Genomic DNA, 26,462 nt, shown 5'->3' on the forward strand with positions numbered 1-26,462 from the left:
TTGTCTGTGTCTATGTGTCAGCCCTGTGATGACCTGGCGACTTGTCCAGGGTGTACCCCGCTTTTCGCCCATAGTCAGCTGGGATAGGCTCCAGCTTGCCTGCGACCCTGTAGAAGGATAAAGCGGCTAGAGATAATGAGATGAGATGAGACATTCACTGGATATGAGCAATCGCGCACTCTGATTGGCTACTTTACTACTAGTCTATCAGCTCATATACCGTGAGTCGAGAAAAACAAAATGGCTGAACCAACCAAGGACGAAATAAAAACTCTACTCGAAAACAAAGCCCCAAAAATTATCAAGTATTTAAAAGAAATAGAAATAGCTAAAAGAATAGAGCCCCCGCCCCCATCTTCTGTTCTACACTCCAGCCCAGTCGGTGGCAGTAATGCACTTTCCCAACCGCCAAAAAACCTCGAAGAAGAAAACCCCAAAAAAATACAAAAAGAAAAATGCAACAACATACGGAATGAAAGTATTTGATGGTAAGAACGTAGCTTTTTTATTTTTCAAGAATTATTATTGTCACATTTTTCACAAATTGCTCCTGTCATTTCGCCAGTTTGTTTACATTCTAAGCGGAAATTGTTTTGTCGGACGTTTTGTACAAAGTTTTTGTTTATCAAATTTGCAAAAAATAACAATAAAAATGCTCTGTTTCTCAAAATCCAGTGAATGTGAATAGAATAAAACAGTTATTCCACTCAATCTTGTCGTGCATGGATTATAGCCGACTCGGTGCTACGTGGCTCGTCGACTATCAGCTCATGTACGACTCGATTTCATGGAATAACTGTTAAATATAACATGCCATTTGTTAATAAATAAAATGTTCAAGTCACTGGCAAACTGCTGTGGTGTAATTGGAATAAAACACGTCAAGACATGCTGTTACAGGAAACTAATCAACTTTCAGGGTGTTAACGGGAACTCAGCTTCATCAGACCATGACATTGGTGATTTATTTTCATCGAACAGCATGTTTTATTCTTTACTGAAGTCATAGGTGGTTGATATTCTGCAGTTTAATCGATAAAAATAACACAAAATTAAATGTATAGTGTAGTAAGTGGTTCATTCATTCATTCGTTCGTTCATGGTTGCTGTGGATCCAGAGTCTCTCATGGGAACACACACACACACACACACACACACACACACACACACACACACACACACACACAAAATCACCTACGCTAACACTGCTAAATGTACACCAGTTTATAAATAGTGTATGATTATAATGGTAACTTACTTATTTCAGTCGGTCAGTAAGTTTAAAGAATAACGTCCTCGTTTTATCCAGTCCTCAAACGCTGCTAAGATAAAGCAGTCTACGGTTGAACTTATCAGCTTCTTCAAAGTCCATCCATATTAAAAAAATAACATAACTACTGTTCATGGTCATAATAATAATAAATCTTCACGCATACAGCATCCAGTGTGATGAATTACAATAATAGACTCTAGCTGTCTTGCAGGTTTCTCCTGAGCTGTAGGTTGGTGAGGACAAAGTGACTGCAGTAAGAGGATCCACAAGAGGAGAAAAGAGGATTTGAGGCTTAACACTGACCTCGAAACACGTCTCCAACCCGGCAAAGATTAAACATGCAGGAATACAGAAGTTTAAAGAAGCACAAGACAAGACAACATCATGCTAATACAAAACTAGCTATTTGCACCAAAGTGACACGGCTAACTTAGCTAAAAGTCAACCAAAGTATTTTCTCTCCACACACACAAATGTACTTGCTTACTCGTGTACTCTGTGTATTACTTTTAAAGTGGAACATTCTGGTGATAACGTGCCTCCAAACGTAATACACATACATATGGAGGTGTAAAAGTTAGCAAATTGAAGTAAGGAAAAGTAATTCCCGTTCTCCCAAAATGGCCGCCCTGATAATGCTACAGCTTTTAACGAGGAGTTTCAAGTTCCTGGGGGTAACAGTGACTGAGGACCTGTCCTGGGGCACTCACATTTCCACAGCCGTGGGAAAAGCACAACAGCGGCTCTATTACCTGAGGAAGCTGAGGAGCGCTAATATCCCCAGACCTCTGATGGTGAACTTTTATAACTGTGCCATCAGTTGTGTGCTTACACATGGATTTCTAGTGTGGTTCTCCAGCTGCACTAAGGCTGACCAGCAGGCACTTCAGCGGGTGGTGAAAGCTGCCGGGAGAATCATTGGAACGACTCTCCCAGAGATCAGTGCCATCTACTCCACTTGCTGTCTGAGAAGAGTGCGCAACATCCTGCGAGATCAGCACCACCCTGCTCATCACCTCTTCCACCTGCTGCCCTCAGGGAGAAGATACAGGTCCACATAGGCGTAGAATTGGGTATGGATGGTATGGACGTGTCCCTACCAATATCAAACGACAGCTGATATGTCCCTACCAATATTTCTGATTGAAGAAAAAAAAATCACGCTCCGTGCACGGTACACAAATGGTTACTGTAGGTTTCCACTGGGCGAAACACCATGCAAAATTTGCTCATGAATATTTGCTCTGGGGGCATGGTCGTGAAAACAGCAAGCAATTTTAGCTACCATGTCAATTAGCAAATGCGGTTGCAGTGCATTGACTGGCTGCTGGCTAGCAAACTGTCCTTGAGGAATGTAATGTTAGATTAGCTTGTAAAATGAATCAGTGAACAGCAGTTCGTATTCAGTGTGTAAAAACGGCAACGACAACATACAAATATGACTGTTTTCTAAGTTTGTGTGGCATGTAAATAACAATCTGACTTGAAACTTATTCACTTGTAAAACATATTTGCAAATTGGTAGAATGAGTTAATCATCACATGCAAGATTTGTAATTAATCAAATCAATTGCATATTATTATTATTCATGAATTACTACAGTTCTGAACTTCAAATTTTAAAAGTCTGGACTTTGGAGAGATGATGGATACTCTTTTGGTGGAACACAATGGAACAAAATATTGTGACCCTCTAATGTTGACCTGAAGTTGGCGCCACTGGGGGTTGGCATTAGGTTTATGTCCCCACCAATTTTAATACCAAACCTATGCCCTTGCAGGTCCATACAGGCCAGAACATCCAGACTGGCCAATAGCCTGTATCCACAAGCTGTGAGGCTACTGAACTCTGCCACATCCACAACCACATCCACCAATTAATATCATTGAACTGGTTTGCATTGCTGCAGTTGTCACTACTCTCTCTCCCCTGACCCCCCCAGACAATAACGTTATAACATTATAATGGCACTGATCTGTTTTTTTGCACTGTTTATACAATGTCATAATACTCAGGTATCTGTCTGAATGTCCCTGCTCTGCACTTTATTACATTGATGGCATTGATGGCTTGAACTTATGCTGCTATTTGCTATGCTGCTTTTTGTTGTACTGATGTAATTCTGGGTCAAATGTTTACACTGGGTTATTTAGGGGGGTATGTATTTATTTATGGGTTTGCACTTTATCAACTCTGCTGTATGGATGCTCCAAACGAAATTTCATTGTTCTTTTTTTGTGACAATGACAATAAATATTCTGAATCTGACACTGTGTTTTCTCCATGTTTATAGACTACAGTAAAACCCTGAGGTAAAATTGATGAACTGTGTGATATCTGAGTCAGACATTTACTTTGTCTTGGTATTTGTGTACATACAGAACATTCTGGGTAAGACAGACATCATTACGCATTAGCATTAGCATTATTAGCCCGTGTAAAGCTGAACGTTTTTAACATACAGTGCTGCGCAAAAGTCTTAGGCACATGGAAAGAAAAAAATGCTGTCGACCAAAAATGGCTTAAAAGTAATGAAATGAAATGTTTCAACATTTAAAAAATACTGTAAACAGTAATCAGTACGCCATAATACATGAAACAAAGTCAATGTTTGGTGTGAGACCGATTATTGACTTTGCTTTTAAAAAAAAATAGTAGTTTCAGGTCCAGTGAGTGCAGTTTTATGCGGAAATGAGCTGTAGGTTTTACTGAGCATCTTACAGAACCAGCCACAGTTCTTCTGGACACTTTGACTGTCACACTCACTTCTTCATTTTGCACTAAAACTCAGCAGCCTTCATTAATTTGCGCTAGCAGCACTGGCACAAATTGTTCCCCTCACTCAGGATTTTTCTACTTTATTCTTCTTATTGTTCTCCTAATGTTTTTTAGGACGCTATTTCTCCCTCAGTTCTGAACCAGTCATCACCAAATTTCACATGAAGAATACCCCTGGGCTGAATTAAGTTGCTATGACTTTTGGTGCTGATCTGGATCACTGATCCATGAAAAACGGGATTTTTTTTTCCTCACTAAGCGTCATTCTCTATCTCTTACCATTCCAGATCTATAGGGAACGGTGACCAGACGTCCCAGTCTGTAGTGCAAATCACTGTGACTTTAGTCACAGTATCTGTCCATCCATCTGTATCTGTAGCTGCTTTATCCTGTTCTACAGGGTCGCAGGCAAGCTGGAGCCTATCCCAGCTGACTATGGGTGAGAGGTGGGGTACACCCTGGACAAGTCGCCAGGTCATCACAGGGCTGACACATAGACACAGACAACCATTCACACTCACATTCACACCTACGGTCAATTTAGAGTCACCAGTTAACCTAACCTGCATGTCTTTGGACTGTGGGGGAAACTGGAGTACCCGGAGGAAACCCACACAGACACGGGGAGAAGATGCAAACTCCAAACAGGAAGGCCCTCGCCATCCGCTGGGCTCGAACCCAGAACCTTCATGCCGCCCCACAGTATCTATCTAGTTATTATTATTATTATTATTATTATTATTATTATTATTATTATCAACCTAACTTTATTTAGGACCCTATTTCTCCCTCAGTTTTCAACCAATCATCACCAAATTTCACATGAGGAATACCTCTGGGCTGAATTACGTTGCTATGACTTTTGGTGCTGATCTGGATCACTGATCTGGAATGATCCATGAAAAATTGGCTTTTTTGAATCACTTATAACTCTGTCAATTTTCATAATTTTTCAATCAGCTTATTTATTTATTTATTTATTTATTTGTTTGTTTGTTCAGGGCAACTTTTCCTCACTAAGCATCATTCTCTATCTCTTACCATTCCGGATCTATAGGGTACGGTGACCAGAGGTCCTGGTTTGTAGAAGCTAGCGCAAATTACTATGACTTTAGTCACAGTCTCTATCTATTTATCTAGTTTTTTTAATATGAAAAGTGGTCACATCACATTATCTCTAGCCGCTTTATCCTTCTACAGGGTCGCAGGCAAGCTGGAGCCTATCCCAGCTGACTACGGGCGAAAGGCGGGGTACACCCTGGACAAGTCGCCAGGTCATCACAGGGCTGACACATAGACACAGACAACCATTCACACTCACATTCACACCTATGGTCAATTTAGAGTCACCAGTTAACCTAACCTGCATGTCTTTGGACTGTGGGGGAAACCGGAGCACCCGGAGGAAACCCACGCGGACACGGGGAGAACATGCAAACTCCACACAGAAAGGCCCTCGCCGGCCCCGGGGCTCGAACCCAGGACCTTCTTGCTGTGAGGCGACAGCGCTAACCACTACACCACCGTGCCGCCCATGAAAAGTGGTCTTTTATGTAATATGTTGCTCAGATACAAATGTTTTTTCTGTAACGTTTAATTTTGTGCTGGAAAACGAATGTTTGGAACTCTAAAATGTTTTTGTAATGTTTTGGCTCGATAATGTAGATGTCATAAAATAGAAATGTATAACAAAGTTTGTATGAAAAAATAGGGTGCCTAAGACTTTTGTACAGTACTGTATATGTGAAAATAAATGTAAGTTTCATAGTATTCTAGCTTGTTACTGTAGCTGGATAAAAACTTGTGCGTGAGAAGATAGGGTGAAGCAGCCGGTGGACAATGACAGTTCCAAACACTTGGCCAAGCAGACATTAGATCCAATCGCAAGACAAGTCGAGAGGCTTGGTTGCAATGGGTGTTTGGACCCCGCTACTGTGTCTGAAAGGAACACCATTTAGGGAGGGACTCTAAAGCACCCTGCTGATCATGGGGGAGTAGACAAGCCCCATAATCCTTGGAGGTTTCTGTCAGGGACCTCACCATTATCCACAGCTTCATTAGCTACCCAGCTGTAAGGCCGAGAACCTCGTGCTGCACCACTAGGAAGTGAAATCGGCTTGAAGGAAGCAGTGAGACTTATAAATGCCCTTCTGTCTAGAGATCGAAGTCTTGAGTTGTGCTATTCAGCCCCTTACAATACAATACTCATTGTAAGGAATGTAAGGATATTGAACCACTTTACTACAACATCAGAGGTATGAACTGAGCTCTGAGAATTAGTCATTCAAGAAAGAAAGAAAGAAAGCACAACTTTATTCATCACACACTTGTGAAATTTCCTCTCTGCATTTAACCCATCTGAAGCAGTGAACACACACACACCCAGAGCAGTGGGCAGCCATGCTAACAGCACTCAGGGAGCAGTTGGGAGTTTGGTGCCTCGCTCAAGGCCATCCCATGTTAACCTGACCACATGTCTTTGAACTGTGGGGGAAACCGGAGGAAACCCACACAGACACGGGGAGAACATGCAAACTCCACACAGAAAGGCCCTCGCCGGCCGCTGGGCTCAAACCCAGGACCTTCTTGCTGTGAGGCGACCGTGCTAACCACTACACCACCGTGCCGCCCAAGCACAGCACTGTGTGTTTAAATTCAGCCCTGCTACATTTTTTTGCAGCTGTATGTTAGCACCGAGGTCATTCAGAAGTGTTCTGATACTATAGCGGTGCAGTCATTCAGCACAGGCTGTAGTGTTGACTACACACACCTCCTCATTACAGCTCACAAAGGTCACATTGCTGTTATCATAAAGAAACGATAGGCAGGAAAAGCACACAGCGTGGGCGTTGCATATTGCATATTGTAGGTCATTCCGCTCTGTTCTCGCCCACAGAGCTCGTCTGCATTGGTGTTTACGGTCTGCGTGTGGTTTAGACCAAACACTGAAACACTGAGCTGTTTCTCTGCAGCCACGGACACAAAGGTAAACACCGAGGAGGAAAAAAACAAGCATTTAGAATATATGTACAAGCATGAGATATTAACATCAGTTATTGTTTCTGTTCATAATTTCCAATGTGAGGTTAAAAAAAAATATTATATTCGCACATAGTATATCTGCTCTAAAAACAAATTGGGATGAGTAGCTACATTTTAACCCCAATATTTTTTAATCCTAATTTTATGCTGTGTGAAATACACACACACACACACACACACACACACACACACACACACACACACACACACACACATTTTGAATACAACTAAACAATATACAGTACTGCGCAAAAGTCTTAGGCACTCTATTTTTTTAGTACAAACTTTGTTATAGATTTTTATTTGATGACTTCTGCATTATTGAGTCAGTACAAAAACATTTTAGATCCCAAACATTCGTTTTCCAACACAAAATTAAATGTTACAGAAAAAAAATGTTTGTATCTGAGCTGCATATTCCATAAGAGAGCACTTTTCTGATTAAAAAAGAAAACATAATGAAGGCTGCTGGATTTTGGTGCAAAATGAAGAAGCGAAGCACTGTCGCCTCACAATAAGAAGGTCCGGGTTCGAGCCCCGTGGCCGGCGAGGGCCTTTCTGTGCGGAGTTTGCATGTTCTCCCCGTGTCCGCGTGGGTTTCCTCCGGGTGCTCCAGTTTCCCCCACAGTCTAAAGACATGCAGGTTAGGTTAACTGGTGACTCTAAATTGACCGTAGGTGTGAATGTGAGTGTGAATGGTTGTCTGTGTCTATGTGTTAGCCCTGTGATGACCTGGCGACTTGTCCAGGGTGTACCCCGCCTTTCGCCCGTAGTCAGCTGGGATAGGCTCCAGCTTGCCTGCGACCCTGTAGAACAGGATAAAGCGGCTAGAGATAATGAGATGAGATGAACCCTATCATCATGCTATGGTGGCCCTGAAGGGCAAATCACAACCGCAAATGGGAAAGGACAACAACAAATCACAAAACACAATGACAAAACCATGTTGTTAACATGGGAAAGCCTAATGGTTAGAGAAACAACTTTGGGACCAGAAGGTCACTGGTTCAGTTCCCTGGACCAGTAGGAATGGCTGAAGTGCCCTTGAGCAAGGCACCTAGCCCCCAACTGCTCCCTGGACTGCTCTGGGTATGGTGTACATCGCTCTAGATAAGTGTCTGCTGAAATGCCTGTAATGTAATGTAGTGTAAAAACCACAAATAGAAAACACAACTTCTACTGGAAATAGTAGGAACGTGTTCTCAACAAGGATCGACGCTGATTAGATGAACACACTGCCCATCTTTTTAACCAGAAGGAAATTCGCCACATGCGCCATTTGGTCCCTCACAAACAGTAAAGCAACCAGGATGCAGGAAGAAGGAATATTGACAATTATTATCCATACAGGACACTTTTTTAATTGAATAAAAACATGTGTTCTATTCCCTTCTAGCAGGGTTCATTTATTTGGTTAGATCGCATGCAATACTGTTAGCATATCGCTTATCCTACGTGTATTACGTCACTCTACCCAATGGAGAATGAGCGTTGAATATGGTTTACGATATTGCATGGTTGTCAAGACAACATCATGTCACATGTCAAAGATGTAAAACTTCCGTGCTAGCGAGCGACTGTGACAACCTGTAAACAAACATGTCCGCCAGGTTTGCTTCATTAAATACGGAAGATTTTAAGAGAATTTTGATGGAGAAAGACACGTTGAACACACAAAAGGAATGTGTATGAATAATAATAATAATAATAATAATAATAATAATAATAATAATGGCTTTTTTCGTGGTCTATCAGATATATTCCATTCAGCTACTTGTCTTCGATTTGTTCAAGATCATGCTGGCTGAATGGAATATATCTGATATACCACTCAACACCAGCCAATATTATTTACAGTGGTGCTTGAAAGTTTGTGAACCCTTTAGAATTTTCTATATTTGTGCATAAATATGACCTAAAACATCATCAGATTTTCACACAAGTCCTAAAAGTAGATAAAGAGAACCCAGTTAAACAAATGAGGCAAAAATATTATACTTGGTCATTTATTTATTGAGGAAAATGATCCAATATTACATATCTGTGAGTGGCAAAAGTATGTGAACCTTTGCTTTCAGTATCTGGTGTGACCCCCTTGTGCAGCAATAACTGCAGCTAAACGTTTGTGGTAACTGTTGATCAGTCCTGCACACCGGCTTGAAGGAATTTCAGCCCATTCCTCCATACAGAACAGCTTCAACTCTGGGATGTTGGTGGGTTTCCTCACATGAGCTACTCGCTTCAGGTCCTTCCACAACATTTCCATTGAATTAAGGTCAGGACTTTGACTTGGCCATTCCAAAACATTAACTTTATTCTTCTTTAACCATTCTTTGGTAGAACGACTTGTGTGCTTAGGGTCGTTGTCTTGCTGCATGACCCACCTTCTCTTGAGATTCAGTTCATGGACAGATGTCCTGACATTTTCCTTTAGAATTCGCTGGTATAATTCAGAATTCATTGTTCCATCAATGATGGCAAGCCGTCCTGGCCCAGATGCAGCAAAACAGGCCCAAACCATGACACTACCACTCAGTCTCATCTCAATCTCAGACATAGAGGACTCAGGATTTTATTTCAACACCAGTTAAGACCACAACTTTTGGGAGCTCACTGAACTGCCTGTGCATTGTCTGATTTTTTTTTGTTGTTGTTGTTTACATCATTACTGTGATTGGATGTAAAATTTCCTGCTTCAAATGTGACCAATAACGTGACTCATTGCTAATTTGAAAATTTTCTTCCTGTTAACAGCTGTCAACCCTCCTCCAACCCCCCCCCTTCCCGTCACACACACTGGTCCGGTCCTGGTCTTGACTTGGTCTCACCCTGCCTTGGTCTTGGTCTTGACTTGATCGCAACCCTTCAAAGTCTTGGTCTTGTCTTGATCTCGATACACTCAGGTCTTGGACATGACTTGGTCTCGGTCATGGCATGGTCTCAGTCATGACATGGTCTTGGACTTGGTCTCAGTCAGGACTTGGTATCGGGCATGACTTGGTCTCAGGCATGACATAGTCTCTGTAATGAATTGGTCTTGGTCATGACATGATCTTGGTCATGACTTGGTCTCGGTCATGACATGGTCTTGGACTTGGTCTCGGTCATGACATGGTCTCAGTTATGATGTGGTCTCTCGGGCATGACATGGTCTCAGTAATGACTTGGTCTTGGACATGATGTCATCTCGGTCATGAATTTGTCTCGGTCACGACTTGGTCTCGGCCATGACATGGTCTCAGTCATGACATGGTCTTGGACTTGGTCTCAGTCATGACTTGGTCTCAGGCATGACATAGTCTCTGTAATGAATTGGTCTTGGTCATGACATGGTCTTGGTTATGACTTGCTCTCGGTCATGACATGGTCTTGGACTTGGTCTCGGTCATGACATGGTCTCAGTCATGACATGGTCTTGGGCATGACATGGTCTCAGTAATGACTTGGTCTTGGACATGATGTTGTCTCGGTCATGAATTTGTCTTGGTCATGACTTGGTCTTGGCTATGACATGGTCTTGGACTTGGTCTCGGTCATGATGTGGTCTTGGTCATGATGTGGTCTCGGTCATGACTTGGTCTTGGTCATGACATGGTCTTGGACTTGGTCTTAGGCATGACATGGTGGTCTCGGTAATGAATTGGTCTTGGTCATGACATGGTCTCGGTCATGACATGGTCTTGGACTTGGTCTCAGTCATGGCATGGTCTTGGGCATGACTTGGTCTCAGGCACGACACAGTCTCAGTAATGAATTGGTCTCAGTCATGACATGGTCTCGGTTATTACATGGTATTGGACTTGGTCTCGGTCATGACATGGTCTCAGTCATGACTTGGTCTCGGGCATGACATGGCCTTGGACTTGGTCTCAGTCATGGCATGGTCTTGGGCATGACTTGGTCTCGGGCATGACTTGGTCTTAGTCATGACTTGGTCTCAGTCATGACTTGGTCTCGGTCATGACATGGTCTTGGACTTGGTCTTGGTCATGACTTGGTCTTAGTCATAACTTGGTCTTGGTCACGACATGGTCTCGGGCATGAATTGGTCTCAGTCCTGACATGGTCTTGGACTTGGTCTCAGCCATGACTTTGTCTCAGTTTAGGTTGTCTTGACTACAACACTAGTCATATAAATTACATGACCAGCGTCAGTACTTTTTACACTACACTGTTAATGATGAAAATAAATAAAGGTGCAAAATAAAATATCTGTATTCTATTACAGTATTTCAGCATGTACCAATTTGTAAAACGCACTCGTGTGGATGAAACTGGTGACTGTGAAGCTGAGAGTCTGCAGCAAGGAAGCTCGTGTCCATCTGCTGTTCTTATAACTCAGTAATCAGACTTCCCTGGATGGAGGGTGCAGTGATCACAGCAGTGACTATCAGGCTGATAATGACTCTGGAGTTGAACTGCAAATTTCAATTTTGATCTCAAGAGCATCTGACTCGAAACTAGCAGAGTGAGACGGGATGTGATATGCAACCCGTGGCTCTTTCACACAGAGCTGGACACAACAGAATGTTTAAAAATGATATTTGGCTTTAAAGGACAACAATAATAACAGCAGGAATTATTCCTTCAGGTGCAGGCAGGAGTGGGAATGTAAAACACACCCTTCACAGACACCTTCATATAAACTCATACCATGCTGTTAACACTCTGTTAAAGGGTCAGAATATAAAACTGAAGACTTTCCCCAGTGGAGTCTCAAGTGCATTTAACCACTTTCTTTATTTTTATTTTGTTGCACTAAAGTCAGAGCCACTGTGATAGAAAATTAATCTCCCTCTTACCAATCACATTTGAGAATTGAACCACACTGTCGTATAATAATAATAATATTTTTATGTTATTTTCTTTGGTCCTTTATGATCATCGCCAGTTGTGTTTATTTTGCTGAACGGATCGGATCGTGTTTGTAGTGTTGGACGTATCTGGCCTGCTGTATTGATTTTATGTTCATTTCCGTTTTCATCTGTTCTGACGAAGGCATCTTTTTATAATTCTGTGTGTGTGTGTGTGTGTGTGTGTGTGTGTGTGTGCAGGCTGATGAGTTACTCACAGCAGAGGTAAAAGAGAGGATGAAGGTGGATGTTAACGCTCCTGAACACTTTCAACATGCCACACAAACTTTTTCTCTTCTGCCTGTTTTCTCTGCAGTGTAAGTATGAGTGTGTGTGTGTGTGTGTGTGTGTGTGTGTGTGTGTGTGTGCACTTGTGTGGAAAAAAGTAAAAAAAATTTTTTTTTACAGTTCCAAGCTTTCTTTCTTTCTTTCTTTATTTATTTATTTATTTATTTATTTATTTTGTGTCCAGCTTTTTAGATTTCTGACTAACTCTTTTTAAGTGTGTGTGTGTGTGTGTGTGTGTGTACTATATATTGTTATAAAATAAAAACTAATCTATTTTGTATAAAGTATTATATAGAGTTGTATTGTGTACAGTTTAGTATCGTACACATAACAAGGACATTTTGAATATATAATTCATATATAATCTTCATCTTTTCCTTTATCCTTTTTTATCAGTTCCATGATTTCTTTCTTTCTTTCTTTCTTTCTTTCTTTCTTTCTTTCTTTCTTTCTTTCTTTCTTAGCTTTTCTTTGGCTTTATAGATTTCTTACTTATTTCATACTTACTTTTTGTTTATTTTTATTTTTTTTACTGTTCCATGGTTTGTTTGTTTGTTTCTTACTTTTTGTTCAATTTGTAGGGTTTTTGCCATTCCATTCTTTCTTTCTTTCTTTCTTTCTTTCTTTCTTTCTTTCTTTCTTTCTTTTTGTTCAATTTGTATGTTTTTTTCCATTCCATGTTTTCTTTCTTTCTTTCTTTCTTTCTTTCTTTCTTTCTTTCTTTCTTTATCAAGCTTTTCCATCTGACTTTGTAGATTTCTTGCTTACTTTTTGTTTAAATGAGCGTGTGTGTGTGTGTGTGTGTGTGTGCACACGCGCGTGTGTAGTATACATTGTTATAAAATAAGAACTCATCTATTTTGTATAAAGTATTATATAGAGTTGTATTGTGTAAAGTTTTATATCGTACATATAACACTTAAGGAATCTTTTTCTCTTTATCTTTCTTTTTTGTTAGTTCCATCTTTCTTTCTTTCTTTCTTTCTTTCTTTGTATCTATCTACCTTTCTTGGGCGGCACGGTGGTGTAGTGGTTATCGCTGTCACCTCACAGCAAGAAGGTCTGGGTTCGAGCCCCGTGGCCGGCGAGGGCCTTTCTGTGCGGAGTTTGCATGTTCTCCCTGTGGGTGTGCTCCGGTTTCCCCCACAGTCCAAAGACATGCAGGTTAGGTTAACTGGTGACTCTAAATTGACCGTGAGTGTGTGCGCACAGAAAGGACCCAGCCACCCTACTGCTTCAGTTCTGGTTCACCTCAAGCCCAGACTGGGTTCGGCAGTGACGATGATGACCTTTCTTACTTCTTGTTTGACTTGTTTTGACTTTCTCAGTTCTTTCTAATTGACTGAGTTACTGTTGTACATTTTGCAGCTGTTGCTTGTGCGATGATAGTTCAGTATCCTGCAGTCGTGAAGGTGTTTCGTGGTGAAATGGTCTCACTGGTGTGTGATTTAGTGGAGCTCCTGACCAGCTGTGATTCAGTCATCTGGTTTAAAGTGCACTTGAGAACCAGAGAGATGAGCCTGGCCACTGCTGTTCACAATGATCCCAGAGCGAGCCCATGTACAGGACTCATCTATAACACCAGCATGGCTGATTCAGGGGTTTACTACTGCACTGCAAAACACAGCGTTATCTCCTACTTGGGCAACGGCTCCACTGTCATCATTACAGGTAGGATGAGTGTGTGATCGGATGTGTGATTTACTGCATAAATCAGTTCTGACTCAGCTGTACAGTGTTTATTAGGAACATCTGGACACTTGCTCAATCATGTATCAGCAGCACATTGTATAAAATCACGCAGATCCTACAGGTCAAGAGCTTTAACTGTCCAGTTTGGGGGCGAGTCTGGACACTCTGTAGCCTCACATTCGACACTTTGTGCTGTTCTGAGATGCGTTCTGCTCACCGCGTTTGTAAAGAGTGATTATTTGAGTTACTGTGCTGCTGCTACATGACTCTCTGATTGAATAACTCCATGAATGAGCTGTACAGATGTTCCTAACAAAGTGGACGGTGAGTGTAAATGAAACCAGGATGTCCCAGAATGTTTTATACATTACTTAGAGGTAACAGGTAAAAGTCTTTTCCAGAGCGCCATCCTCGTCCTATCATAACGCTCTACGTCCCGGCTGAGAGTGTCGGACCCTCCATCCCTCTGCAGTGCATGGTGATGGGGGTCGTCCCATCTGAAGTGAATGTTTCCTGGGTCGTCGGTGAATCAGAGATGACCGGGTGGACGGAGTCGGGCTGGACACACACCAACGACTCTGTAGAATACACACTCGCTCATATCAACATTCCCTCAGAGAACTGGGCGGAGACTCCAAATGTGGATTGTGTGGTCGAGGTGGACGGCAGACGCGTCTCTAAATCTCTTCAACAAGGTGATTACAAATTAACATTCATCTTCTTTGATTAATTTATAAATATAATGTGACGTGGTAGATGATCTTTAACAGTTATTCCACGAAATCGAGTTGTACGTGAGCTGATAGTGGCTATAATCCACGTACGACGAGATTGAGTGGAATAACTGTTTTATTCTCTCCACATTCACTGGATTTGGAGAAACAGAGCATTTTGATTTTTATTTATTGCAAATTCGATAAATAAAAACTTTATACAAAATGTCCGACAAAATCATTTCTGCTTAGAATGTAAACAAACCGGCGAAATGACGGGAGCAATTTGTGAAAAATGCGATAATAATAATTCTTGAAAAATAAAAAAAAGATACGTTTTTACCATCAAATACTTTCATTCCATATTTTGTTGTACTTTTTTTTGTATTTTTTGAGATTTTGTTTTCGAGGAGAGTTTTTATTTAGTCCTCGGTTGGTTCAGCAACACATGCTGTCATTTTGTTTTTCTCTACTCATGGTATATGACCTGATATCCTAGTAGTAGAGTAGCCAATCAGAGCGTGCGATTGCTCATATCCAGTGACTGTGGATAGAGTAACGCTTGATATTTGCTTATTTCTGTGCTCAGGCTCCAGTCAGTTGTGTTCATGGTTGATGTATTTGTGCTCCGGTGTCGCCCTCGTCGTTGTTATTGTGTTCGTCGTTACTCTTGTTTCTTTACAGCAGGGTAAGAGAAAGTCACATTAAGCCACTTGTAAAAAATATAATCCTGTAAAGTATATAAATGTAATATGATGTTGTAATCTGCTCTTATACGGTTTGTAATTTGTAACTTTTCAGCAGGACGATCTTGTGTGCCTACGAGGTGCGTCTCTCACTCCACAACACCAGATATAAAAATGTGAATCTGACTTAGGCCTGTGTGTGTGTGTGTGTGTGTGTGTGTGTGTGTGTGTGTGTGTGTGTGTGTGCATGAGAGAGAGAGAGAGAGAGAGAGAGAGAGAGAGAGAGAGAGACTAACAAAAGCCTAATTTTCATTTCAGATTAACTAACTCTCACTTCAGTCGTCGAAATGGTAAATCAAAACTCTTTAAACTCTTCCACACTACATACACTCACTAGTAACATACACAAAAACATAGAAATGAAACTTTCTGTGAAGAACAACAACAACAACAAGAAAAAAACAGTTAACACAAATTATAAAATATCTACCTAAGAATATATTAATGCAAAATCCTGGGGTAAATCATTCAGTCATTATTATTATTATTATTATTATTATTATTATTAAATACTGAATTTGTATTTCAGCCATGTTTACAAGAACTATTGTTGCCTTTGAATGATTAAAAAATATGTGTAATATGTTCATGAGAAACAGTGTGTGTGTGTTTTGGTAAACAGTGTTTAGTAGATATTAGTTGTGTTTATGTGAAAATACAGTGTATAAGTTCAAACTACATTCCTGATTGTACCTTTAAAGGGAAAGTATATCACTTCATTCTCTTGATTAAATGATCAAATACTGGACACTGGAAAATATCCAACATCTGGAGTTTTCAGCAGATGAGAGTTAAAGTAGTTCAAGTTGCTCCACGTACCGTATTAATATCACACGCAAAATCACAGGCACTCGCAGTAACTGTTATTATCGCTTCTATTCTAAGCATTATTTACAATTATAACTCGGTATTTTAACGCAGTGTTGATTAAAGTGAGGTCCCTGTGAAAGTTACGATATTTATGATTGAATAAATATTGAATTTGAGAATAATGTTTCTTGAATAAATAGCCAACTTATTATTTTACATATTTTACACTTTATAAACAATAAACAACAAAAAATTCAAACTGATCAGGGATGTTCAATTACCTAATTACTTACTTAATAACTTACTTACTTAATAACTTACTAAGTAAGTAATTAGTAAGTAATTAAGTAATTACTTACTTAATTACTTAAGTACTTACTAACTTACTTAATTACTTAACTTACTTAGTTACTAACTTACTTATTTAATTACTTAATTACTTAAGTACTTACTTACTAACTTACCTGTACTTAATTACTTAAGTACTTACTTACTGACTGACTAATTTACTTACCAACTTACTTAGTTAATTACTTACTTACTAACTAACTTACTCAATTACTTGCTAATTTACTTACCAACTTACTTACTTACTTAATTACTTATTAACTTATTTAATTACTTAAGTACTTACCAACTTAATTAATTAATTAATTAATTAATTAATTAATTAATTAATAAATCTACAATTTACTTACTGACTTATTTACTTTCATATTTATTTACTTAATTACTAATTTACTAACTTATTTACCTACTTACTTACTTAATTAATTACAAACTTAATTACTTACTAATTTATTTGCTTACTTAATTTCTTAATTCCTTAATTTATCTATCTATCTATCTATCTATCTATCTATCTATCTATCTATCTATCTATCTATCTATCTATCTATCTATCGCAGTTAAAAGGGTCTACAGAAAGTTTGCAAACCCCTGTTTTAAATGACAACTTCAGATTTCTAAAGTCTTTTCATTTCTCTCATAAAATGCTGATGTAAACACATTACGGCATTACAGAGCAAAAAGCAGAAGGCAGGAAACAAGAGACTGCTATTAAAATAACAGATGTGTTGTCTGGATAAATTTATATTTTTACAATATTTGTGACAGCGTCCATTGTTAAGAGTGTGAAACCAATAAAACTGTTGTGTGCTGTCGGTCAGGGTCCGTGTGTGTGACAGGTTGGTGTGTGTCAGTGGAATATTACACACAGCTAATGTGGAGTTTAATACGCTGATGCATGTTGTGTTCACACTCTCAGGAGGCAAAAAGAGGCCCAAGAGATCGTCCGTACTGGTATGATGAGATCGCTCACACATCTGGGATGTCATGTACTGAGACTAAACATGTCCATATTCAGTGTGTGAATAATTCTGTGTGTGTGTGTGTGTTTATAGGAATTGCAGTATGCAAGTTTGGACCTCACCAGTAACAGACAACAAGGAAGCAATACATTAAACAGGAATGTTGTGCTTAATGAATGAATGAATTAATTAATAAGTAAGGGAGTGAGGTAATGAATGAATGAGTGAGTAATGAATGAGTGAGTTAATGAATGAGTTAATGAGTGAGTTAATGAGTTAGATGAATAAGATAATAAGTGAGTGAGTTAATGAATGAGTTAATGAGTGAGAGATAATAAGTGAGTGAGTTAATGAGTGAGTGAATGAGTGAGTGAGTGAATGAGTTAGAGTGAGTGAGATAATAAGTGAGTGAGTTAATGAAAGAGTGAGTGAGTGAGTGAGTTAATGAGTGAGTGAGTGAGTGAGTGAGTGAGTGAGTTAATGAATGAGTTAATGAGTGAGAGAGTGAGTGAGTTAATGAATGAGTTAATGAGTGAGTGAGTGAGTTAATGAGTGAGTGAGTGAGTGAGTGAGTTAATGAATGAGTGAGTTAATGAATGAGTTAATGAGTGAGTGAGTTAATGAATGAGTGAGTGAATGAGTTAATGAGTGAGTGAGATAAGTGAGTGAGTTAATGAATGAGTGAGTGAGTGAATGAGTTAATGAGTGAGTGAGTGAGTGAGTGAGATAATAAGTGAGTGAGTGAATGAGTTAATGAGTGAGTGAGATAAGTGAGTGAGTTAATGAATGAGTGAGTGAGTGAATGAGTTAATGAGTGAGTGAGTGAGTGAGTGAGTGAGTGAGTGAGATAATAAGTGAGTGAATGATTGAGTTAATGAGTGAGTGAGATAATAAGTGAGTGAGTTAATGAATGAGTGAATGAGTGAGTGAGATAATAAGTGAGTTAATGAATGAGTGAGTTAATGAGTGAGTTAATTAATGAGTGAGTGAGTGAGTGAGTGAATGAGTGAGTGAGTTAGATAATGAGTGAGTGAGTGAGTGAGTGAGTGAGTGAGTGAGTGAGTGAGTGAGTGAGTGAGATAATAAGTGAGTGAGTGAGTTAATGAATGAGTGAGTGAGATAATAAGTGAGCGAGTTAATGAGTGAGTTAATTAATGAGTGGGTGAGTTAATGAGTGAGTGAAGAAAATCATTATGATGTCTTGAAATGTCCAATAAAACCTACCATCTGATTTATTATTATTATTATTATTATTATTATTATTATTATTATTATAAATAATAGTAGTTGAATAAGCTACTCTTAGTACAGATCATCTTGAATAATAAATAACAAACCACTGGCATTCAGCTTTTACAATAATACAATATAAAAATTAATCAAATATAAATTTATAAATTTTATCACATAATATATATTCATACACTCGTATTTGTATATGGTCATAAACAAAGAATAAGTCTGTAATGTTTTGAGTTCATTGTCAGGGTCACAGGTAAAGTGCACATGAAACTCACACGGTCTCCTGCAACCACGTTACAAACAACACACAAATACATCATTTACATTTTACACAATGACACACACGAGCAGTATTTCTACAGTACTGAGGAGAACTGGGTGCTGAGTGGTCACAGCCTTCTGAGTTGTTAAAAGTGGCAGTTGTATGCAAAAGTTTGGGCACCCCCCCAGATTACAGTTTCTGTAGAGTCATCAGAAGGAAATTTTACTTCTGACCTCATCACAAAATGAACATCTGATGTATGCAAACCAATATCTAAATAAACTAGAATCATCTTGTGGGAAAGAAAGTGCTTTGGACTGATGAAAACAAGTAAAAATCGAACTCTTTGGCCATGATCGCTCAAGGTATGTTTGCAGAGAAAAGGAGCAGTACATGATGGAAAGAACATCTTTCTTATTGTTAAACATGATTGTGGATCTATCATGCTTTGTGGTTGTGTGGCAGCGAGCGTCACAGGAAACACTGCAGAGGTAGAAGACGGAAAGGTGGGCTCCAGTTTATATTCACAAGTCTAAGAAGGAAATATAACACAGTCAGTCAAGAAACTGGAACGGAACAGAGATTGGTATCTACCAGTGGCGACTTGTCAATGCAGGGCACTGGTGCGCAGTAGAAAGTCTACTTAAACATGTTAAACATAAATTAAATATATAATCTTCAATAAGTATGAAATAAAAATTGTTTCCTCGTACAATGTGCCATTCATTAAAAATCGGTTCCAAATTATATTTGCTTAATTTCTGTGTGAATACAGAAATTCACTTCCTGGTTAAGGGCACCAGACAAACGAGTGTCTATATAAGCTGTAATCAGATGACCTGAGGCTGTGCTCTCATTGGTTGCCTTCACATTCCCTACAGGATGCAGCAATCTGCACCCCAGGCACTCCCACTTTTAATGGCAGCCAATTGGTATTGGGGTGGTGCAGTGGTTAGGACTGTCACCTCACAGCAAGAAGGTTCTGGGTTTGAACCGAATGGCCAGCGGGGGCCTTTCTGTGTGGAGTTTGCATGTTCTTGCCCTGTCTGCATGGGTTTCCTCTGAGAACTCGATGTCCAGTTTTCCCAAAAACAAGCTGAAATGTGACTCATTTGACCACAGCACACATTTCTACTGTCTTTTGGTCCATCTGAGATGAGTTCAGGGCCAGAGAAATCGGCAGCGTTTCTGTATAATATTGATGAATAGCTTCCTCCTTGTGTAATACAGTTTCAGGTTGCATTTCTGGATGTAGCAGCGGACTGTGTTGAGTGACAATAGTTTCCTGAAGTACTCCCGAACCCATGTGGCTGTATTTGTCACATTAGCATGACGGTTTCTCAAGCAGTGCCGCCTGAGGGCTCGAAGGTCAAGCACATTCAACAGTGGTTTCCGACCTCGCCCACTGAGATTTACACATTGAGATGTCTCCGAATTCCCTGAATCTTTTCACAATATTATGTACTGTAGATTCTGAAAGATCTAAAATCTTGCATTGACAAATGTTCTTTTTGAACTGACTAACAATTCGCACAAATTTTTGGCACAAAGCAGTGAGCCACGCCCCATCCTTGCTTGCAAAGATGGAGCCTTTGGTGCTGCTCCTTTTATACCCAATCATGATCGAAATTAACCTGCTGACTGTGGAATCTTCCAAAATGGTGTTCCTTAAATATCCTATAAACGTTTTAGCCTTATTTTGTCTCTGCCCCAACTTTTTTTTTGGAGTGTGTTTCAGGCGTCGAATTCTAACTTTGTTTATATTTACAAAATACAATTAAGTTGGTCAGTAAAACTATTGAAAATCTTTTCCTTGTACTTTTGTCAGTTAAATAAAAATTCACATGAATTAACAAATCACAGATTTTGATTTTTATTGCAGTTTGGAAAATATCCCAACTTTTCTGGAAACGGGGTTAGTAGTTATATTTAGTAATATGATATTTTCCATAAAATTTCAGCTACATGAAATACGAATAACTGTATTTTTTTTCTTCTGATGGACCTGCATTAATTATTTTGTCTATGAGTTCTATGTACGTCTAAAACTTTTTTTTTTAGTTTCTGGTAAATCTATTTCTTTCTTTCTTTTTTTTTCTACAGTATGCTCATGCATGTTAAGGCTGAAAGCGCAGTCATACCCACTGGCTTCCTTGCAACAACAACAAAAAATAAAAACCAAAATGTCAGAGTTTGTGCTCCATCTGCATGCTGGAGAATTACAATGCAGATTTCAGCAAAGAGTTGTGAAACCACAGTGAGCTGTAGCGTGGGCGTGCGATGGCCCCTGTACACTCCAGCTACTCTCGGCCGGGTCCTATGTGGTTAAAACAAAGCGAGCTGCTACACATAGCATCAAAGCAGGATGTCAGGTGGAGAAAGTCGTCTCAACGGACAACAGAGTGCACCTGGTCTGAATTTCAGATCTCAGCACTTACAGATCACCTTAACACACTGTACCATAAATACACTTTGGTCACTGTGGCTGGTGTGATGCTCAAATGTGTTTTAGTGGCTAAACACCTGAACACTTTGTCTGTTAGGGCAAACCATACGTTGTTTGATCGTTTCACAGCGTACTCATCTCATCTCCTCTCATTATCTCAAGCCGCTTTATCCTGTTCTACAGGGTCGCAGGCAAGCTGGAGCCTATCCCAGCTGACTACGGGCGAAAGGCAGGGTACACCCTGGACAAGTTGCCAGGTCATCACAGGGCTGACACATAGACACAGACAACCATTCACACTCACATTCACACCTACGCTCAATTTAGAGTCACCAGTTAACCTAACCTGCATGTCTTTGGACTGTGGGGTAAACCGGAGCACCCGGAGGAAACCCACACGGACACAGGGAGAACATGCAAACTCCGCACAGAAAGGCCCTCGCCGGCCACGGGGCTCGAACCCAGACCTTCTTGCTGTGAGGCAACAGCGCTAACCACTACACCACCGTGCTGCCCTTCACAGTGTACTGTCCCTTAATATTAGGATGCATTTTACAACCTCACAATTAGACATTTTTGAAGGGGTGTTAATAAATTTGGCATATACAGTGGTGCTTGAAAGTGTGTGAACCCTTTAGAATTTTCTATATTATAAATATGACCTAAAACATCATCAGATTTTCACACAAGTCCTAAAAGTAGATAAAGAGAACCCAGTTAAACAAAGAGACAAAAATATAATACTTGGTCATTTATTTATTGAGGAAAATGATCCAATATTACATATCTGTGAGTGGCAAAAGTATGTGAACCTCTAGGATTAGCGGTTAATTTGAAGGTGAAATTAGAGTCAGGTGTTTTCAATCAATGGGATGACAATCAGGTGTGAGTGGGCACCCTGTTTTATTTAAAGAACAGGGATCTATCAAAGTCTGATCCTCACAATACACGTTTGTGGAAGTGTATCATGGCGCGAACAAAGGAGATTCCTGAGGACCTCAGAAAAAGCGTTGTTGATGCTCATCAGGCTGGAAAAGGTTACAAAACCATCTCTAAAGAGTTTGGACTCCACCAATCCACAGTCAGACAGATTGTGTACAAATGGAGGAAATTCAAGACCATTGTTATCCTCCTCAGGAGTGGTCGACCAAGAAAGCTCGTTCCAAGAGCAAGGCATGTAATAGTCAGCGAGGTCACAAGGGACCGCAGTGTAACTTCTAAGCAACTGAAGGCCTCTCTCACATTTGGCTAATGTTTAATGTTAATGTTCATGAGTCTACCATCAGGAGAACATTGAACAACAATGGTGTGCATGGCAGGGCTGCAAGGAGAAAGCCACTGCTCTCCAAAAAGAACATTGCTGCCCATCTGCAGTTTGCTAAAGATCATGTGGACAAGCCAGAAGGCTATTGGAAAAATGTTTTGTGGACAGATGAGACCAAAATAGAACTTTTTGGTTTAAATGAGAAGCGTTATGTTTGGAGAAAGGAAAACACTGCATTCCAGCATAAGAACCTTATCCCATCTGTGAAACATGGTGGTGGTAGTATCATGGTTTGGGCCTGTTTTGCTGCATCTGGGCCATAACGGCTTGCCATCATTGATGGAACAATAAATTCTGAATTATACCAGCGAATTCTAAAGGAAAATGTCAGGACATCTGTCCATGAACTGAATCTCAAGAGAAGGTGGGTCATGCAGCAAGACAATGACCCTAAGCACGCAAGTTGTTCTACCAAAGAATGGTTAAAGAAGAATAAAGTTAATGTTTTGGAATGGCCAAGTCAAAGTCCTGACCTTAATCCAATTGAAATGTTGTGGAAGGACCTGAAGCCAGCAGTTCATGTGAGGAAACCCACCAACATCCCAGAGTTGAAGCTGTTCTGTATGGAGGAATGGGCTAAAATTCCTCCAAGCCGGTGTGCAGGACTGATCAACAGTTACCACAAACATTTAGTTGCAGTTATTGCTGCACAAGGGGGTCACACCAGATACTGAAAGCAAAGGTTCACATACTTTTGCCACTCACAGATTTGTAATATTGGATCATTTTCCTCAATAAATAAATGACCAAGTATAATATTTTTGTCTCACTTGTTTAACTGGGTTCTCTTTATCTACTTTTAGGACTTGTGTGAAAATCTGATGATGTTTTAGGTCATATTTATGCAGAAAGATAGAAAATTCTAAAGGGTTCACAAACTTTCAAGCACCACTGTATATACTGTATACAGACACACACACACACACACACACAAATATCAGTATATACACTATGTTAACTATTATAGAAACTGAACACTTCAAGATTTAAAAAAAAAAAAAAAAAAAGTTGTGTTGTCTTGGTCAGCTTATCCACCTCAAGGGTCAATGTATCCTGAGATGCTTTTCTGCTCACCACGGCTGTAAAAAGTGATTATTTTAGTGGAGTTTTCTCTCTTATTTGAACCAGTCTCTCCAGTGTCCCCGAACCTCTCTCATCAACAAGATGTTTCCACCTGAAAAACTGTGGCTGTTTTTTTTTCCTTTTCACACCATTCTGTGTCAACTCGAGAGACTGTTCTGATCAGCAGCTTCTCAACTCAACCAACACCTATGCTAGTCTGGCTAACGCAACTTCAAAGCTCTGCGAGCATTTGGTCTGGCATAGATATTAAGCCCAACTGTTTCCCAAAGCGCGTGGTTGACCTGCCTCCCTGAAATGCCTCAGTTTGCTACTGGTCGAAGCTTAAACCAATCACATCACTCTTTCCTCTGACGTATGTGACGCGACGGAAACTGCTTGAGTAACAGGAAGAAGAAGGAGGAGCTGAAGAGGACGATAATAGCGCGATCAAAGGCGAGACTGTTAGGGTTTTGCTGGGACTCGAACCTGGTTCGCTGGTGTGATAATCCAGCAAACCCCCACTAGGCCACCAGGGGGATGACTCAAATGCAGAGGCGTGAGGCAGAAGTAGAAAAAGTATCAAAAGGTTTATTTACAATATTTACAAAAATCCAAAAAGTATAATCCAAAACGCTCAGAAGATCTTAAGGGAAAAAATCCAAAAGTTCAAAGTCAATACAAAAGCCAAAAAAACCTAGAAAAGAAAAGGCAAAAATACCAAACGCTCAGAAGATTCACAAAGTCAAAAAACAAAATCCACAAAGTCCAAAAGAAAGCAAAAATACAAAGAACACAAGGACATGGACGAGGAAATCGGAACAGAGGTAACTGGAGCTTAAACATAACAGCACAAAGAGTCCGTGATAAGAGGACTGAACTCAGGGGGTATAAATACACAAAATAAATTGGAAACAGGTGACACTAATGAAAACAGGCAATCAACACCAACCCAAAACACAGGACACAGTGGCGACCTCTAGAGGCCAAAACAAACATAGACAAAAAACAGGAAATAACATCGGCCTCTAGAGGCCAAAACAGTCCCAGTCCTAACAGAGACGACCACAACGATAGGATTCTCACTGAGTCCCATTGATTTGGCTACCAGCGGGGCTAACTGGTAGATTAAACTCTTACCGAAGCCGGTCGGGAGCAAGGCGAAACGTCCTTCCTTTCAATAAATACCTCCAGGGCTGCTCTTTGCTCCGCTTTCAATGAGAACTTCCCATTGAATGCTTTCAATACAGCATCTACCACTGTGTCAAAGGCTTGCCGCTGCTCCATGTTCGTAATGTTTCTAGTGAATGAAGCGCTTCCGGCATAGATTCTGTAAACAATCTATGGCTTCCGGTCGCAGTTCTACTACGTCACTGCCTTGAACACGCCTCTACCCAGGGCCGTTGGAGATGCTCAAAAGTTGATTGGCTCCCGATTTTTCGGGAGCTTGGAAGAGCTGGAGATAGCTTGCCTTGCCAGACTAAGTTCGCAACAGGTCCCCTGTGTTGTGTCACACTTAGGATGGACGAGCCCAGGCTACACCCATGCAACAATCAGCATCACGGCAATCACTGTTTCCCCCTCACCCTTATGTTCGATTTGAATATAATTAGATACCATATATAAGATTAGATAGAAACTGTGACTAAAGTCACAGTAATTTGTGCTAGCTGACCTTTGTCAATTGAAGGTCAAAGTGAGGGTCATTTTGCTGAACAAAATAAAAACAAAACAGATTGAAGAAATCATGAAAATTGTCAGAGTGATTGAAAAAAAATCCCATTTTTCATGGATCATTCCGGATCGGTGATCCAGATCAGCACTAAAAGTCATAGCAACGTACAGTAGTTCAGCCCAGAGGGATTCTTCATGTGAAAATTTGGTGATGATTAGTTTAGAACTGAGGGAGAAATAGCATCTTAAAAAACATTAGGATAATAATAATATGAAGAAGAAAAACTAGATACTGTGACTAAAGTCACGGCGATTTGCGCTAGTTGTTACAAACCGGGACGTCTAGTCACCGTACCCTATAGATCTGGAACGGTAAGAGATAGAGAATGACACTTACTGAGGAAAAAAGCCTGTTTTTCATGGTTCATTCCGGATCAGTGATCCAGATCTGCACCAAAAGTCACAGCAATGTGATTCAGCCCAGACGGATTCTTCATGCGAAATTTGGTGATTATTGGTTGAAAACTGAGGGAGAAATAGCATCCTAAAAAAAGTTATAATAATAATAATAAGAAGAAGAAGGAGAAGAAAGTCGAAAAATCCTGAGTGAGAGGAACAATTTGTGCCAGCGCTGTTAGAGCAAATTAAATATATTTTGAAGAAAATGTAGTTCTTTTGTAGTTTGATTTATTTATGTTAATCTATTGCCAATAATTCTGTTCTGCACTGTCCTGTATTTGGTAAAATGTTTATTATTATTATTATTATTATTATTATTGGCGGCACGGTGGTGTAGTGGTTAGCGCTGTCGCCTCACAGCAAGAAGGTCCTGGGTTCGAACCCCGGGTCCGGCGAGGGCCTTTTTGTGTGGAGTTTGCATGTTCTCCCCGTGTCCACGTGGGTTTCCTCCGGGTGCTCCGGTTTCCCCCACAGTCCAAAGACATGCAGG

At 40.1% G+C, this 26,462-nt stretch overlaps 1 protein-coding gene across 3 annotated transcripts; it reads left to right on the plus strand.

The window, feature by feature from the left end:
- The first annotated feature begins 12,176 nt into the window (after positions 1-12,176).
- On the plus strand, positions 12,177-18,725 carry LOC132870382 (uncharacterized). 3 transcript variants are annotated; one of them, XM_060904023.1, is made up of 8 exons: positions 12,177-12,264; positions 13,604-13,906; positions 14,329-14,622; positions 15,230-15,328; positions 15,442-15,466; positions 15,645-15,676; positions 17,464-17,498; positions 17,600-18,725. In XM_060904023.1, the coding sequence occupies exons 1-8, from the start codon at positions 12,195-12,197 to the stop codon at positions 17,684-17,686; spliced, it is 945 nt and encodes a 314-aa protein (XP_060760006.1). In that variant the 5' UTR covers positions 12,177-12,194; the 3' UTR covers positions 17,687-18,725. The 3 variants fall into 3 exon arrangements, with proteins under 3 accessions (XP_060760006.1, XP_060760007.1, XP_060760008.1); XM_060904024.1 differs by having other exon boundaries at positions 15,445-15,466; XM_060904025.1 differs by lacking the exon at positions 15,230-15,328.
- The last annotated feature ends 7,737 nt before the right edge of the window (positions 18,726-26,462 follow it).

Source organism: Neoarius graeffei, chromosome 22 (assembly GCF_027579695.1).
Source record: "Neoarius graeffei isolate fNeoGra1 chromosome 22, fNeoGra1.pri, whole genome shotgun sequence".
Lineage (NCBI taxonomy): Eukaryota > Metazoa > Chordata > Actinopteri > Siluriformes > Ariidae > Neoarius > Neoarius graeffei.

Bases quoted from the DNA above. Each gene is read 5' to 3' on its own strand.
- LOC132870382 (XM_060904023.1), top strand. From the start codon at position 12,195: ATGTTAACGCTCCTGAACACTTTCAACATGCCACACAAACTTTTTCTC. The intron at 13,907-14,328 runs GTAGGATGAGTG...AGTCTTTTCCAG, and splicing joins CTCCACTGTCATCATTACAG to AGCGCCATCCTCGTCCTATC. The intron at 17,499-17,599 runs GTATGATGAGAT...GTGTGTTTATAG, and splicing joins CCAAGAGATCGTCCGTACTG to GAATTGCAGTATGCAAGTTT.